We start from the raw sequence: 18,489 nt of genomic DNA on the forward strand, positions 1-18,489 counted from the left end.
CATTCAAATGGGGATAACGGTGTACATTGTTGGACAATCTTTCCTGGTAGACAGAGATGTCAGTGTTGTGTTATAGTTTGTCAAGTCAAAAAATAAATGTTTGATATTATAAGGTAAGGGTTAAGCAAGTAGCAGTTACTAGTCCACACAGAGTAAGTGTGAATATACTATGTCCTCACAACTACAGAAAAGCCTGTGTGTGTGTGTGTGTGTGTGTGTGTGTGTTTGTGTGTGTGTGTGTGTGTGTGTGTGTGTGTGTGTGTGTGTGTGTGTGTGTGTGTGTGTGTGTGTGTTTGTAGACTGTGGTCTTCAGTTCAGGTCCAAGACAAGCACGTAACATAACATAATTACTCACTGACCTGAAATTAAGCCAAACTGGCTGCAGGCCATTTCCCGCCACAGTCCCCGATCAAGGCTGTATGTATATGTGTTCAATATTACAACATTTCAGCCTTAGCTTGATAAATTACAGTAGAAAATCAGCCAAGTTTCAGATCCTTGGAGGAAATGTTGGATTACATCTGTATCCTATGAGATACAAACTCTATTATGTGCATCCATCTTAGTCAAAAACTGTTTTAAAATTTCAGTTTTTAAGTGACTTATTTTTCCAGTGGGATTCTTCCTTTTGTTTTTACTGCAGTTAAACAAAGTCTGATATTCTCAAGAGGTGTCAAGCAGGATAAAATGAAGCAGGATAAGAAAGGTCAGCTAAGAAAATATTCTCTCAAATTAGCAGATGTATGGTCATGATTAGATGAAACAAGTGAATTTACTCCACAAGTCAGATAAGTTCCGCTATTTTTCCTGGTAAAAATTAGATTTTAAGAGGTCAAATTAAAAACCTTGTTGAGTCATACTGTGGTATGTGGAAATATTTTGCAGGTATCGCACACAATAGACGGAACAAACTATACAGGCCCAAGAAAGGAAAATAGAAAATAGCCTTAACATAAAAGGTTCCTGATTTAAATGTTGCTGTATGTACCGGAAGAATAACAATGGAACAATATTCCCACTGTCAAAAAACATGGAAAACCCCTTTGTTAGAATGACGCAGTAGTCTCCCTCCTACTGTGAGCGCACCCCTTCCCACACGGAAGCTCTCATTAACTGGAAAAGCCCACATTTCCTGCTGGTCAAGGGGTTACTATGGCAACAGTTTTGTGGGAGCAGGGGTGTCTGGGTGCAGAGGAGGGTCAAATGATGACTACAGAGAAATGTTTGTCCGCTGCAGACATAAAGGCAGACTGTACAGTAAGAAGTCTTTTCTTTAATTGTAGCTCAGCTCTGTTACCTCGCGTGAGCATCATGCTGCTATACCGCTACAGGAGTAATATAAAAACAGAAATGTAGCAGTAACTGAATAATGCTGCTACTTCAGCTCATTCAAACTGAAGTCTGTTCAATTTCAGTTGAGTTTCCTTACAAACAGAAATATTTCAATATGTTATTGGACTCAATTCTGATAATCAAACAAATCATTTGGTGTTAAAAGGCTAAAAAAAAACAAAACAATTATCCTCCCTTTTTCAGTAGCTCCTTTTCCTATGAGTGTGAGGGGGGGAAAAGCTTTTTGAGCTGGTGTGCATCACATGACAGACCCAGAAGTTGGTGGAATCACAGTTTGGCCAATAAGTCACAGCCCAGCGCTCTTCCTGAGGGCTTGTTAGTCGTAGCAATGCTTTGAGCTTGATGCTAATATCAGCATGCTAAAATGCTCACAATTATACAACATGCTAATGTTATAAGTATAATGTTTAACATGTTCACTGTCTTAGTTTAGTGCTAAAGTATGGGAAATCACCATAATACTATATGTTAAAGGCATTCAAAGTGAAAGAGAAAGAGAGTGAAATACTTTGGCCTAAAGAGAGAATAAAAACATTTCAAAAAGGTCTACGAAGTAGCCGTTCTCAAGCTTCCCATCAAATCACATGAGATGTTGGTGTTCAAAATTCCATATTTTCACAGCTCATTAAGGACCACACCTCAAAATCTGAGTTTAGAAACAACAGTTGACAAAACAATTTCACACTATAGTAATTTTGGAGCTTTCAATGGACAATTGGTAAACTCCATCTGCTGAAGAATACAGATGAAAGCTCCAGAACAGATCCTAAAGGTACCTTGTGGTGGGATTGTTTTGTGGTGGAATTAAACTTCAATCTGTATAAAACAAGTTATTTTAGGGCAGTGTCGCCAGAAAAATTTAAATTTTGTCTCTGCTTTGACGAGGCATAAAGGACCACTACGTGACAGTTAGCATTTAAAAAAAGGCAAAATTGCTTAATGATCCTTTATCTATCCTCCCACATAGCTTTACTAGTATATGCCAGAGAAAGAAAATGAAAGAGTGTCAGAGAACAGAAGTTATAATCCATCATGTAGTCAATGTTTCTGCAGCTGTGAGTTGAACAGGAAACATTCAAAGGTCATCTGTGACGCAGATGTTCACGTACACGTTTATCTACTTGGACTTTGTTATGAATCTGCAAGTTTTAAGATGAATGAAGAGAAAAAGCTTTGATGGACAAAATCAGTTTGCTGTAACAGTTTATAATTTCCATGATGTGTTTGTACAATTTGTGTTTCATACTGTGAAAATATTCTGATTCATGCGACAAACATCTGAACTCAGCAGGGACATATCATTTTCTAGAAGCACCACAGCAATTCCTTCTCATGCCGGATCACAGCAAACATATCATGAAAACAACATTATCTTTGGACTGAATGCTAACAGCAGCCTTGTAAAACAGCGTCCATTGCCAGCTGTCTACTGGATGATTGAAATATCTGAAATGTTACAATTTAGGCTCATTAAACCGTTACTGTACTGTACTGTTGTACTGACTGAGAATGAGAGCAACTGTAGAATCCTTATTTCCCCATATCCAATTTAGGGGGAAAATAGTCATAATAGTAATAATGATTATTTGCAGTTTTTTTAGCAACACAAGCAGTATGACAATGGTCAATCTCATCACCTATTTGTTCCAGACTAAAGTAGTATCTCAAATATTGGATGGTTTATCATTCATGGTTCTCAAAGAGGATGAATCCTACTGTCTTGGGCAATCACCTGACTTTTACCCTAGCAGCACCATAAAGTTGACATTTGTGGTTTTGAGCAAAATATCACAACAACTATCGAATGGAAAGCAATGACCAACATTCATTTTCCTCTTAGGATGAATTGTAATAACTTTCATCAACCCTTAGTGTTTCATTCAGAGCCACCGTCAAGTCAATTTTTTCATTTGCACAATGCTTTAGTTTATAAAATATCTACAAAACAAATGACATTCCCATCAGCCTCGACTGTACATCGTGTTAAGTGCCAATTCGCAAATGATAGCATTCTAATGTGCTAAATCGAGAAGTTGAGCATTGTAAACATAAAACCTGCCAAAGATCAGCATGCTGGGATCGTCTTTGTGAGCATTAGCATTTAGCTCAGTGATTGGGCTACACAGCACCTTTATCATGGCTAGTCTTGTTTACTGTGGGAGTGCAGCCAATCAAACACATTACTGTCCCTTTCTTTTTCAGAGCTCTGACCTGAAAATTCAGTGACGCACACCTGTATGAACCCAGCTAAATATTTATAAAATGCGAAATATAAATTCGCATAAACATATCCAAACATTTCTGATGTCATCTTGTCTCCAAAAAATGCAGAAAAACTAGTCCACACATTTGCTACTTCTAGGCTGGATTATTGCATTATAATCAGGCTGTCCCATCAAGTCTCAAACACTCTCCAGCTGGTCCAGAATTCAGCAGCACATGTACTGACAAAAACTAGGAGGCTAGACCATATTTCTCCCATTTCAGCTTCTTCGCACTGACTTCCTTCCAAAGCAGTCAGGCACCATCATATATTAGAAAGCTCATAGTACCCTATTACCCCACTACAACACTACCCAGAATGCAGGCTTACCTGAGGTTCCTAGAGTCTCCAAAAATAGAATGGAAGTCAAAGCCTTCAGCAATCAAGCTCCTCTCATGTGGGGCCATCTTCCAGATTCAGTATGCGAGGCAGCCACCCTCTCTATGTTTAAGAGTAGGCTTTACTTTCGTATTCGATAAAGTTTATAGTTGGGGCAGGACCACACTTGCCTTGGACCAGCCCCAAGTCATGCTGCTGTAGGCAGAGACTGACGGGAAAATTCACTTGATGCATTGAGCAACTCTCTCCTTCTCCCCCTCTCCATCTGGACGTATTCAGGTACCATCAACTTCCTCCCAAAAACTTTTTGTGCTTTCTCATCTCACAGAATCGGAGCCAGGGACCATTTTTGTGGATACCTAGTTAGATACGGGTTCCTGTCAATCCCATCCTGCTTGACGCCCATGCATGCTGCTATTATCATCATCATTAGGCACACTTTCATTATTATTATCATTGTTGTTAAAGTGCCCATCTGTGTCTTCCTCTCTTCTCCCCTTCCTTCCGTCTCTAAAGCCTGGATCTGCTTCAAGTTTTTTCCCTTCAAGTTAAAGTAAAGAGTAGGGTCCAGATCTGCTTCATGTGAAAAGTGCCTTGATATAACTTCTACTGTGATTGATGCTATATAAATAAAATCGAATTGAATTGAATTTCAGTGCTGGCTGATCCATTTGACAAAAAGCAGGAGCTGGACAGCTTGCAGCTCAATGACCTGGAAGTGACTCAAATCCAGACCTCCATCATTAACATCGCCCACAACCCCACAGTGAGATAATTGGTCCCGCACGGGGGTAATGGAGATCATTTCATCATCAAAAGTGCAAAGGGGGCTGATTGTGGTCTGCCGGGCATTTATAATGGTCAGAGGCAATCTTACTGGTATGCTGATAGACTCCATATTCAAGTGTGTGCTGTGTGGAAGAGTTTAACTTTGAACCACTGAGCCGTCAGATATACAAAGATATGGACCAGGAGAGAAAAAAATTGGATCATATTCTCTATCAGAAGTGGGAGCACAACAGAAAACCTGCTGCTGAATAACAGTCATTGTGCGGGTGATGTTTTGGGTTATCTGAGTCACACAGAAAGGTTTGATGAGACTAACATGCACTGTCCCTGCAGCTTTAAATGGAACATTGGAGAGATTAATACTCCTGTAGAGCAGATGCTCATCTTTCTCCTGACTTTGTAACACATACTGAACCACTTGTTACTCCTTAGAAAATCCCCATGAGCACGCACACACACACACGCACCTTGGACTGCTGTGGGGCAAGATATCATCTCAAGATGTGTCTGTTTGTGCAAAATTAGTCTCTCAATCACACATAATTGATCCATACTCAAAGGATGAATATATTTTGCTTTGAGAACGAGACAATCCCTAGATGATAGCCCTGAGAAATCCTTCGTAAAGACCCGTGAGATTTAAATGATGGATTGGATTCAGAGGGATTCCTGATATCTGGAGTCTATCTGTGGCTGACAGAAAGTGTGTGGTTGCTTTCTCAGGAATGGGTGGATGCTCACAGTGATTTAACTTGTGTCAGAATGTGAGAGAAACCACAAGCAAATGCAGTACTTGTTTGAGTCACAGTGTCCTTTGGCAGGCAATGCGTTTGGATTATAAAATCATGTTACTAATATTCTATGAAAATTCATGTGAATAATATGATAATAAAGACTTTTGACTACATTTACAGCTGTGTTTTGTTGTGAAGTATATAGCTGTAAAATGTGTTGCTGTTGTGACAATTGTCTTTAAGTTTGAGATAAATAGTGCATCTGTGAATTTATCTACAGTAAATATCTGGGGCAGACTGCTTGAATGGTTCGCAGTTTATGGCAATAATTTAATATTTTGGATGTCATATCTCATGTGTATGTGTTACATTTGGTGCTGGAGACTGCATCTCTAAAGCTCACATTTTCAAATAAAATGTTCCTTGTTTGTTTAACTCAAGAACAGAAATGTGAAGATTAAATGTTGTGGTTTCAGTGGGCGTCAAGTGAGGCAACTATTTCTTGACAAACAGCTGATCCATTTGTCCGTAACCTTTTCACCGGCACTGGGGTTTCCAGATGGGGTTAGTGAGTACTGGTTTTAGTTTTGGTTCCTGAGCAGACACAATGGTACCAAATCTGGCAGCTTCACTGTGGTGAAGACTGTGATGCGCATAGTTGTTTGCCAAGAAATACTTCACCATGAAGATAGCCACAAATTGCTTACAAATGTTTCTATTTCTGTTCATGTACAGATTATATCATTTTTTTAAAATGGGATACATGTTATGTTGTGAGTTAGGCAGTGCTGGACAGTAACACATTACTTTCTACTGCATCACAGTAATGTTACATTACAGTTGCCTTCTTAGTCATCTTTACTCATCTTCAAGTTTTTAAGTTGTTTAAAGGGTAAGTTATGCGTGATGAGTAATGCAACTGTTGTGGAATTATTTTGTAATAATATCATCATACGTAAGTGATGAGTCATTTTAGTATCTTGCCCAACACTCTCGGTCAGACAGCATGCTAGCTAAACTGGGTGAACACACACCTGTTACATGTGTGGTTAGGGCTGGGCAATCAGAGTTGTATTATTTTCTGAACATAACAGATTGTTGTAGCTGTTCTTTTATGTACCTTTTACCCACTTTGTCATTATATCCACATTACTGATGATTATTTATCAAACATTTCATAGTGTAAATATTTTGTTAAAGCATCAACAGCCATCTCTATAATATTGTTGCAATATTGATATCGAGGTATTTGTTCTAAAATATCGTGATATTTGATTTTGTCCATATCGCCCAGACCTATGTGTGGTATTAAAAATGTTCTGAAGTGATCAACAGAAAACCCATAAAGGCCTCTGTGTGGTTAGTGTGTCGCTAATTTCACATAGATGGGACTGATATCTCACCAACACAAGACTTTTATATGCTTGAAAAGACAGGGTCTCTTTTAGGAGGTTGAAGCCCTTCGACTAACTCCATAGTTGCGGTTTAATCCTTTGTACTAACTGTGTACCAGTAATACCAATATCAGAAATAAAGTTTGCTGGCGAAATTAGCGACAGCTGAGCTGTCTTCAGAGGATGATCCATGAGTATCCATGACAACAGTGTCCTCTGGAACTTGTTCTGAAGTAAATGCACATTGTTATGCCATTGTTATTTACACCAAATTATAAATGAAAAATGTTGTTTGCCTGTTTGTTGGTAATAATGTCATTTTGAAATAAAATTATATCACATTAATTAAGTGCTGCAGGAATCTTCAGTCTGTTCCCTGAAACGTCAATACTTTAATAATAGAATTAGAATGTACAATTAGCGAGTTAGGCCGATTAATTCAAAGGACCGATTATGATGTGTTGATCTGAGGTAGAAATTGTGTGTTGAAAAATGCTGCAACATTTAATTTTTTCATACACAATATTTCAATTAGGATTAAAATGTTTATAAGAGTTGACTCTTCACCACTAAAATCAGTGATACAGTGTCACCACTGCTACTAAGGCAGTCTCCTCTCTTGATATTTTCATGTAGTTGGAATCATGTTTTCAATTTATATTGAACACCCTGTGGTCCAATAAAACACAATTAGTATGAAGCAAAACAAATATATTTCACACTTAAACATCATGATGTAAGACAAAGAAAATTAAAGCCAATCACATAATTTCAAATGTATTTGTTTAATCTAATATCACAGTGCTTCAGTGACTTCACAGACCCACACCAGCAGTGGTTCAAACACAACCTGGTCAAAGCTGCCTCAAAAATCCTCAGTAAAGGGTGAAATTTCAATTCAAAGAGAGCCAGAGGAAAGGAAAAACAAGCTATTACCAAAAAAAAAAAAAATTCTCATAATTTGCTCTGCATGTATGTTGTGAGATCACGAGTCATTTTCGAATGAACTGCACCCATGACTAGCATTCCTCTTACTCAAGGGGGAAAATACCACAGAATTTGTGTGTAATGACTCACTCAATGTTATGATTAAATTACACTTTGATCAAATTACATGTGTTGGCCTTATGAGTGAAAAATGACTTCAGTGGAGGTGAGAGGAGAAGTGGAGAGATATACATTTAAATAATAATTAACCTATTAATGGACCTAATTAAATCTGTAAGTATATCAAAGTACATGAAATTATAAACCAAAACAACAAAAAAAACAAAAAAAATAGCAACAGCAGACCACAACTTCTGCTGGATGTAAGTGCTCTGACATATCTTTCACAAGGATGTGAGTCATTTTCCAATAAACTAGAGTATCACATGCCAAGGGTTTAGTCACGATGCAAAACTTCTTTCCTGTAGGCGAAAAACTTTTTAGGATAGCTCAATCATCAAAAACATTCATCACATTAGAGAGATAAGGAAAACTGCTGAGGCAAGGAAAAGACTTCAGAGTGTGTAGTTTGTGTGCTGTTTGTGCATGGCAACCATGGTTTGCTCCTATGGCAGGGGGTGTTACATGCCCAAGGTATAAAAAACGAGACAGGAGCTGCAGCCAATGCCAGTGGTCCATCCTGCAGCGTGGGAGCTGTGTGTTTGCTTTAAGCAGTGTTGTGACAGAGATCAGTCACTCTACTCTTTTACTCTTTTCGCGAAGGATGGTGTTGCTCCTTGAACTCATCAGTTTAATTGATAATCTTTTATTTTACTTACATTTCAACAAGATCAGCTTCTTTTTGGTGAAGCTTGTTTTTTATTATAATAGCATTATAAACTCACACTACTGTGCAAGCACCTAGAATGTGCCGGCATGTGCAATTAAAACTGTAACAACTGCTATTATTTGTATATTTATTACTGCCATTTATATTTATTACTGACATTTTTATATTATCTTATTCATCCATAGTGTCTTTTATGTGTCTCATTGTTTGCTGTTTTATGTATATTGTTTGTTGCTGTTTTTATGTTTTATCAGCCACTGGGGACACACAATTTCATTGTACTGCTGTGCAATGACAATAAGGTACTGATTGATGACTTGTTTTCTGTAAAAGGTTGTGGTTGAGTTGTAAGTAAATTTCTTTTTTACTTTACATTTTACTTTTAGTTTTCTGTTTTACTTTTTTCTTTGGGTTTGTACTTCAGTCTTCTAATCATTTTTCTTCTTTCTTTATTTGGGTTATTCTTATTGTTACTCCCTGCATCCCCTAAACAATCTCGGGGTCGTAGCATTCCCACTGTATTCCCTATTTCTTTTGGTTTCCTAATTTGATCACTTGAATATATATAATGATTATTCCAAAATAAAATCCTTCTTAAACCATAAAGAGTAACCACCAGTACGAGCTTTGCATTAAAGCTACAGATGGAAATGATTAGCCTAGCTTAGCACAAAGATTGGAGGCAAAGGGGAAACAGTTAGCCTAGAATTTGTGAAAAACGAAAGGATGCTTATTCATGTTAAAACCAGAACAATGTCTCGCTATTATGAGATATAAACATACTGCGTGTAACGAGAAATGTTTGTCTCATGAAAACAGCAGTATTGCTGCTGCTGAAATTGATGCGCGTGAATGTTTGAATGAACTGATCATGTTTTACTTTATTTTAGGGCTAACATTTCTGCTCTAAGCACCCTCACACTGTGTTATTATCAGCACGTGGACACATGTGGTAGGATATTGTACACTCTCTGTTGAAAAAGAACTAAACCCATGGTATAAGTTTGTGACAATAATCATAATCATGAGAAAGCTTAATTATTATAATAAGAAAAAGTATTTTGTAAAAAGGAAATAATGATCTTGTTATAACAAAAGTCCTGCATTAGTTATGCCCTGGTTAACGTTTTCACAAAGCTACAAAGGAGGTCTTCTTTCTTTATTAATCAAACTGTGAATAATCCACCATAGATTGCAGCTTCAATCAAACATTATGTAACGCAGACATAAGACTTAAAAGCCAAATCTGTGATCAAGCAGGGCCCACATAACTCTCACGACATGGTTAACTGCACAATGTGCACGTTCCAGTGCACAAGTTTACATTGTTTACATTGAATATGTACAGTGTACAATCTGTTATCAAATGATTGTTGGGACGATGGGCCGCAGCCAATTTAAGTATGAACTTGCTCTCCTGCTGTTATACAATCATCACTGTTGGTAAGAAAAAAATCCAAAAATGAAACTAGTATTCATCAAAAAGTGATTTCTGCACTGCAGCTGAGCAAAACAGTGTTTACTATCTTCAACACGAGGCATTCAAAGTTATATACCAAATGTACCTGCCAACTGTTGTATAATCTTTCTTTTGGCTTTGCCTTGAGCTTTAAACTTGGCCTAAGTTGCCCAAAAGATTTCACAGCAGACAACTTGTTAAAAGACCTCTGTGATTTTTCTTTTTTTTGCCAAACAGCTGTTTAAGGCCATAAGGGACGGGTGAGCAAAGAGGTCCAGGATGGGAGAGATGATTCAAACAAGAATGGAGAGACTGAGAGACACACAAGATAGGAAAATACAACGAAGGAAAAGAGCAGACATACAGACACAGGGACATAAGAAAAGAGAGGACTCAAACATGTGAGACTATCCACACTTGCTTGATTGTGTCTGTGGCCAGAAGCGAGAGGAGAAGAGTGGGAGGAATAAAACAATCAGCATGAACAGTACTCCAGGGAATGTGGGTTTCCTTGACAACAGCGGGCATAGCAAAACAAATGGGCCCTTTCATAACAATTCAAAACAAACACAAATGTCTCCCTTATTAGCACCCAGGCACTAGAAAGAGGCATCCTTTCCTGGTGTTCTCCAGGGGAAAAATGTATTTTAGTCTAATGTCCTCTCTATAAAATGTAACCTCTGTGCTTCATATTTCACGTGTGCCAAATGTTCAGACTATTTATTGTTATGAGAAAAAGATAATTATCAAAAGAAATAAGCTGGCCAATAGGAATCTTGACAAAATATATCTACAGAGAGTCTTGTTTTGAACCCTCAGGTACTACTGGCCAAGCGGATCAGAGTTAACTGGACGAGAGGAGGACGAGATGCTGGCAGAACCTCTCGCCCCAAATACTGTTCCAGAGTTGTGTGTGTGTGTGTGTGTGTGTGTTTATTGTAAATTTGAGTTGTGGGATGTGTGGAGTTTTGTATTATTCAAAGCAGTGTTTGATGAGCCAGTAGGTCCACCCTGTGTGCTGGCAAAAGTGCTGATATATAATCAATTGCAGGATACCTCAAATGGGATTCAAATTTTTTTCAAGCAACATTTTGGGGATTATGCTCATTTCCTTTCTTGCTGGGAGTTAGATGAGAAGATTGATGCCCCTCATATGTAACTATCTCCGTCCAAATGTAGGGTACAAAAATATGGATTCCTCCTTACAACTTGAATCTAATTAACTCGTACGAGTTAATTAGTTTAATTTGCACTAAATTTGTACTAAAACCAGAAACCAAAACCAAGTGAGCAACAAGTTGTAGTTTTTATGGGTATTATGTGTCAGACAATTTCTTTGCTGGGTGCAGTGACTTTCTGAAGTCTCCACTGATCCAACTTCACGTTGACGACAATAAATAAATATGTTAACGTGTTAATTAGTGAGCTTTAGAGGCGCTTTTGTTACTTTTGGACAGAGCCAGGGTAACTGTTCACTGCTAAGCTAACCTAAACAGCTACAAGCTGCCACCTTACATTGAACAGACAGGTTTAAATCCTCTCTAACTCTCCACCAGAAAGCAAATAAATGCATTTCTCCAAATTTACAAACTACTGCTTTAATCATGGACAAAATACGGAACATTCTCACAAATTGTGCATGAATGCAGTGATAATACCCTGTTTTTCATTGCAACTTCATCTATGAACACATTGCTGCAGGACAGGGTGGGTGGAGGTTGGCTAACTGTTCAGCCATGCATGAGTCCCCACGAGTGCCGCCACCCCCCTGTCTTTCTTTTCTCCCTGTCTTTCTGGTGGCATCTACCAACAGCTTGCACATTTTCAGCATGGGTGGTTCAAGTGGAAATCAAACTTCCAACACTGGCATGAGACCCACACACAGCCCACTGAACTAATTCTTCACAAGAAGCAGTCAGTGAAGTCACTTTTGAATACAAATGTCATATTTCAGAATAATCCCAGCTGCACAGCGTGAAACACAAGGTTTTTGTTGCGAAATAAATAACTTTCTCCCAAATGAACTGTCTTTGTGATTAATGCCAAGGGTCATGAGGGTGCATCAACCCAGTGCACTGACAGTGTGAAAGTGTGCTTGGGCAAAACATTGATGTATGGGTGCTACATAATTATTTAATGAGTGTAGTGTGCGACAGAGGGAGACACAAAAAATAGAGAAAGGAAAAGAAAGAGCAGGAGGGGGAATCTGGCCCGATCTGAAGAATGGATGTGGGTCAGTGTTTGTGTGACGAGTAGGTCACAGTATATGCAACATCTCAATTTGTCTCTGAAACACAAGCAAACATGCACACAGCCACACGCCCTTCAAGTTCCTTTTCCATCATCTGCACTGCCCTCTTACATCCTTGTCCTCTAATAGCCTACGCACGGTTTCCCAAAATGTCCAAATAAGTACAACAGATGTAAATACAAAAAATTTAAATAGAAATAGCCACATAAGACCAAAATAAAATCATTGTACTGTACAGGATGTGAACGGTTACTGCATAAACAAAAATATATGTACAATGTCACATAGGACAAGGGCACTCTATACTCAGATCTGAAGAGCAGGCATGACTTACAGCAAGAATGTTATTATAGTGAACAACCATTTTACTTTACTTTACTTTTTTGAGTGGGTAGAAAATGTTTTTTAACCCTGTGATGCCAGGTGAATCATATTTGATACATTTATCTAAGGCACATACTAAATTATCAGTGTGATCATATCTTTTTCCTGAAAAACCTGATATATACAATCAGATACATGTAATACACAGATAAACAAATGCAATGTTGAATGACTAAATATTGTGTAGCTTATTTTATGGTAAATTCATGTTGAAAATGTGTGTATCAAATTAGATACAGCAGGTATAGAAGGTCTTTCAACTGTAAATCTGTCAATTTTCATTTTTATTGCATTTCAATGCCTTATGTATTATTATCATGCATAAAAAAAGTTTGAAGGTGGTGATATGAGCTTCATGCAGGTCCTTAAAAAATGTTGTATTCAGTTTGTTTTTGTGTGTTTAAAAATGAAAAAAAAAACCCTCCTAGGTGCAAAAGTCTTATTTAATACATTTTTAATTACATTTTTTAATTACTTGTCACAAGGTCCAATAAACAATAAAAGTTTGAAAGAATTCGAATTTTTTATTTGATGGTTCAGCCTTTACAGGGTTAAGTAAGTAAAATAAAGCAGATTGTAATTTTGCTCTCTGGGAACATGCATGGGTGTGTCATTGTTTTAAGAAAATGTATACAGAAAATAATCGATTAAAATTAATTCACAAAAGATGAAATCATTGTGCAGCCCTGATTTAACACTTCAGTAAAGTGGAAGTGTATTGAAACTCATCACACAGTGGAAATAAATGTTCAATAAATGTAATTATCATTACCCTTATTGAACCAAAGAAAAGTGAGCCACAAAGAAGACATAATGCAGTTGTTCTCAAACTTTTTCACGTCAGGAACCCCAAAACTGACACAAATAAGACGCTGGACCCAGGACCCCAATCCAATAAGATTTCTGATTTTAGATGCTTTATTAGAAATTGTAAAAAAAAAAATAAAAAAAAAAATAGTCATACATAATGTAATTGTTTTACTTATGGATGGGATTAGAGTGAAAATAAATTATTCCCCTTTTTTGCTTGGGACTCCCTGGGACCCCTGGGGGTCCCCTAGCCTCACTTTGAGAACCACTGACATAATGAACAGCAGTAAATTGGTTACCAGCAGCAATGATGTGTCATATGATCGCGTTGGGGTCGGATATCTCTTCATATCGTCGTAGGCAGATGTGACACTGTGCGCTCAGGCAGACAGACAGGAGACCACCTCCTTCAGCGGCGCACCATGATCCAGCTCCGATGCTGTCCCGGCTGCTGCTTTTGCACGAACTGTCACGGATTAAATAAAGTCGTCAGTTTCTGAGAGAAGAGCTGTGAATGAGACCGCTCTTTTTAGTAGCAGTAGTGTTACAATATACCCCCATCGCAACTTCTGCCTGTTCTTCCAGAGGGGGGTTTCCTCCGTGTTCAGCCAACGGCTCACCTGCAGAAGCCGAACCATGCGCTCCCGGTAAGTCACCTCTGTCATGTTTGCATGTGCGTAATGGAAGAGTCTGCGGTTACAGGAATCATTGACTTTACACAAAACTTGCATTGGAAAACGTTATAAAATGGATACATAAACATTAACCGCAGATTTAACATTTCAGTGATGCAGTGCTAAAATAAAAACGATGGGTAGACGATTGTTATTATTTATTCCCTCTGAAATAAAGACAGGACATGCTTCACGAGTTGCAGGATGCAGATTTTAACATTAGACTGTGAAGATTATTATTATTATCATGATTATGATTATTATGTATTTAATATGATCAATTTTCCCATTACTCTCCATGACAGCACAGTAGCTAGTCCCATTGTTTCAGAGGAAGGTGTCAGTTTGTGTGATACAAAACTATGCCATGATTTACCCCTTACACATATAGACATATCCTAGCAGCAAAATGTTATTTAACCACTCTTGCAGGCTTAAAGCCAATCGCTCAGGCCACTTTAGGAATTTTCCATCAGAGCCCAGTAAGGCCTGATCTTTGCCCTGTCTGTTATATTCACAGCATTAAAACAGTGCAAGTCAACAGCTGCCAAATTCCAGCGCAGATATAAATTCCTCAAGTTGAAATGCCCTGCCTCAACTCCCGTTCGTGTAAATAAAAATCTATGATGCTAGTTTAAGGAATGAGGATGTTTTTCTTGCAGACACTTGGTGACATTAAATAGAACCGCTGGTGCAGAAATATTGGGTCAACCAGTGGTGGGTCAAGCACCCCACAGAATCACGCTCCATCTTCCTGGTACAGTAGCTCACCTGATCTGTCCTCCTGTACATCCACAGGTTTGCCACCATCCTTCCCCTCCTGCTTGTCCTCTTCCTTCCCTCTATCTTCTCCTCATCCGTACGCCCACAGTGGATTCTCCAGCGCGTTCCTGTGGTCCTCCCACAGCACACGGAGGGTCGGCCTGCCCCTCACTTCCTGTCTCCAGCCCGCCTGGATGTCACCTCATCCTGTGACCCAGAATGCCACAAGAGAGCCCCTCACCTGAGCTACTGGGATCTGCGTGGTCTTCTGGCCTACGAGACACTCCACTCTGATGGTCAACTTACAGAGACCGCAATTGGGATCTATGGCTACAACCCCAGTTCTAACACTAGTCCGGCTTACTCCTTGGGGTCGTCTGGGAAGGCCGAGCAGTCACACGTCAGACGAAAGCGACAGATCTTTGGTCATGATGGGCGTTTTAGCATTGCAGGGCAGAACTACCTGCTTAAATATCCTTTCTCAGTGGCTGTCAAACTGTCCACTGGGTGCACTGGTACCTTGGTGGGGGACCGCCATGTTCTCACAGCTGCTCATTGTGTTCATGATGGTAAAAACTATGTGAAAGGAGCCCAGAAGCTTCGTGTTGGGTTCTTAAAACCCAAGCAGCGAGAAGCACAGTCGTCTACCCTTTACCCCTCCAACTTCACCAATCATGTTGAAGGTGGCCCCGCTCCTTACGCCCCGCCAACCAATGACAAAATGAAGTTCCAGTGGATCAGAGCCAAGCGCACCCATGTTCCCAAAGGTTGGATTAAAGGGAATGCCAATGACATTGGGATGGACTATGACTACGCTCTGCTTGAACTCAAGAAACCCCACAAACGCCGCCACATGAAGCTGGGTGTCAGCCCTCCAGCTCAGATGTTGCCTGGTCATCGAGTCCATTTCTCAGGATTTGACAATGACCGCCCCGGCAAGCTGGTGTATCGGTTCTGTCAGGCAGGTGAGGAAACATCAGACCTGCTGTACCAGCACTGTGACGCTCAGCCTGGTGCCAGCGGGTCAGGAGTCTATGCCCGGATGTGGGATGGGCGGCGCCGGCGCTGGGAGCGAAAGGTGATAGGTGTGTTTTCTGGGCATCAGTGGGTAGAGCGACAAGGAGCATCTCAGGAATTTAATGTAGCAGTAAGAATCACGCCTCTCAAATATGCTCAGATCTGCTACTGGATAAAAGGTAACTTTGTGGACTGCCGGGAAGGGTGAGGAAAAGGTGGAGAGTTAACGTGACACAGGAGTGAAGCAGGAGCCTCATATATCCTATTGGAATACTGAGGCTGCAAGAATCAACATTTTTCAACCTGCTTCTTATGACATAACACAACATAAATGTTTAAATTTTGTGTTGCTCCCATTCACAGAAGTAATGTAAATACAGATCTTACAGAAACAAATCCAGTAATGACACCATATTATATAAAACAGGTCAAGTGTGTTCATTTACACAGTTTTGCATCTTCACCTACACATTTCTAAAGCATGATAACATTCATGTTAACTGGGGAAACATATGGGTTAAGTGGTTTTTGCAGAGCAGAGACAAGTTTATCTGCGTCTTGGAACATGAAGTTATCTGGAAATCCCTCAAATCCGGAACAAGGACAGATGTTTTCAGATCTCCTTGGACCAAGCCCCAAGGAGCAGGATTGGGAGAACAGTTTCATTATACATTATAGCCTTTCTATTGTGCTAATACTGAAGATTGCACTGTTATAACTCTTGAAGAACTTTTTCCTACTGATAATGATTTTTGTGGATGAATGTACAAGTCAGCTACCAAAGGTGCCAATTGTTTGTCCACATCATCATGTATCTCCTCTCAGTGGACACATTAGTTACCTACAAGCATGATGTATTATGTCAGCTAAATTAAAACCGTTTTTTGCAAACTATTCCATTTGTTACACAGACTGGTGTTGAAGGACAACAGACTAGTTTTGCCAAGGCTGCAATTACTTCTTCAATTGAACATTTAGTTGAATGTTACTTTAATGCTTAGCGCCCTCTGGTGGGAATGATAAAACATTGCAGGTGTCTGCAATGAGCATTTATGCCAACATAGCCTAGGCCTCCTCCATATGCACTTTTTACCTTCTCCTTGATTAACTTCTGTGCAATTGCATTATTTGTTTCAAGTTGAAGACAAATTTAATGAAATATATGCTTTGAAATAAGCAACAGTGTCATTTTCTTCTCAGTCTGCTTTTGCACAATATTTTATACACACAAATAAAACCACTATTTTGATTTAAACACCATTTTTTATTTCAGATGTCAAAAAGCATTTTAGAAATGCTGTGGGGAAAATGAATACTGTAAAAAGCCGAAATATGAGGACCAGCTCCTGACTTCTCCAGCACTGACACATCCCACCGAAAGTTCAACCAAGACACCACAACAGCATCCTGGGATATGGCACATAGAAAACAAATCCTGCAACTTTTATAATAAATGGGACTTATACTGATATTATCAGCATCAATTTTACTTTTGTCTTGTCTCAGAGAATAATGTAGGCTGGGGGAGGATCGAGTACACTTCAGGCAAATCTAAAAACTTTCCAAATTTATTTGCTCATTTTTGCTCTTTAGGGATGATTGTGTAAGTTTCACCAAACCAACAAAGGCAGACAGACTGAGTTATTTAAGCAAAGACTTAACATTCAAGTGAGAACTGACAAATAAGCAAAATTTAAAGCAAGTAATAGAAAATATCTCTAAATTTTATATTATTGAGATCAGGGCAAGTCAAAAGTGACACCCATTGAAATGAATATTTCAGTGATGGTGCTCAACTGAAGGCCAGTGCTACAAATGACAAAAACATGCCAATTCAAGCCACTTGAAATAAAATGTTGCTACATTCAAGTGGAAAATGACCAACTGTGCGCTAACAGAACATAAGCACCAATGAGCTAGGTTTGCAGACAAATGTGAATGAGTACAAGAATTCAAGATACTGAGGCACAGAGCAGCACCGCTAATCCAAACATGCACACTGGTTCATCACAAAGTACATTCCTCCACCTCATCTACACTCAACCTGAAACTTGACTGAAGTCAGTGTGAAATTCAGAACAGCACAGGAGACACTGATTTTCAGATTTTCAAATGATGTTTCACCTCCTTATAAAAAACTTGCATTGATCTATCTGCATGCTGGACCGTTAATCGTGCCCTGACACTAATCCTTAATATTGCCCAAAGTTATGCACTGACTGCACATCAGAGTTGGTGTAGGAGAGGAGACGTAATTCAGAGGAAACAACAAAAGAGGGTGTGTGCCAAGTGTGAATCAAAAAGTAAGCAACATGTGAGGCAACCTGTTTGCAACACACTTCTGGTAACTGAAAATACATGAACTGTTGGTGACACATAGTTTTTCCCTCCACCTTCATCACCCTTTGATTTAGCAATCATTTCTCATGAAAATGATACTATTAAACATCCTTTGCTGTCACATCCATATGAAGGCATGTTGA

The 18,489-nt window shown here is 39.1% G+C and overlaps 1 protein-coding gene across 2 annotated transcripts; it reads left to right on the forward strand.

The window, feature by feature from the left end:
* Positions 1-13,933: 13,933 nt before the first annotated feature.
* LOC133984833 (serine protease 23-like) lies at positions 13,934-18,385 on the forward strand. 2 transcript variants are annotated; one of them, XM_062424325.1, is made up of 3 exons: positions 13,934-14,200; positions 15,026-16,074; positions 17,280-18,385. In XM_062424325.1, the coding sequence occupies exons 1-3, from the start codon at positions 14,190-14,192 to the stop codon at positions 17,354-17,356; spliced, it is 1,137 nt and encodes a 378-aa protein (XP_062280309.1). In that variant the 5' UTR covers positions 13,934-14,189; the 3' UTR covers positions 17,357-18,385. The 2 variants fall into 2 exon arrangements, with proteins under 2 accessions (XP_062280309.1, XP_062280301.1); XM_062424317.1 differs by lacking the exon at positions 17,280-18,385 and having other exon boundaries at positions 15,026-17,182.
* The last annotated feature ends 104 nt before the right edge of the window (positions 18,386-18,489 follow it).

Source organism: Scomber scombrus, chromosome 1 (assembly GCF_963691925.1).
Source record: "Scomber scombrus chromosome 1, fScoSco1.1, whole genome shotgun sequence".
NCBI classification, from domain to species: Eukaryota; Metazoa; Chordata; class Actinopteri; order Scombriformes; family Scombridae; genus Scomber; species Scomber scombrus.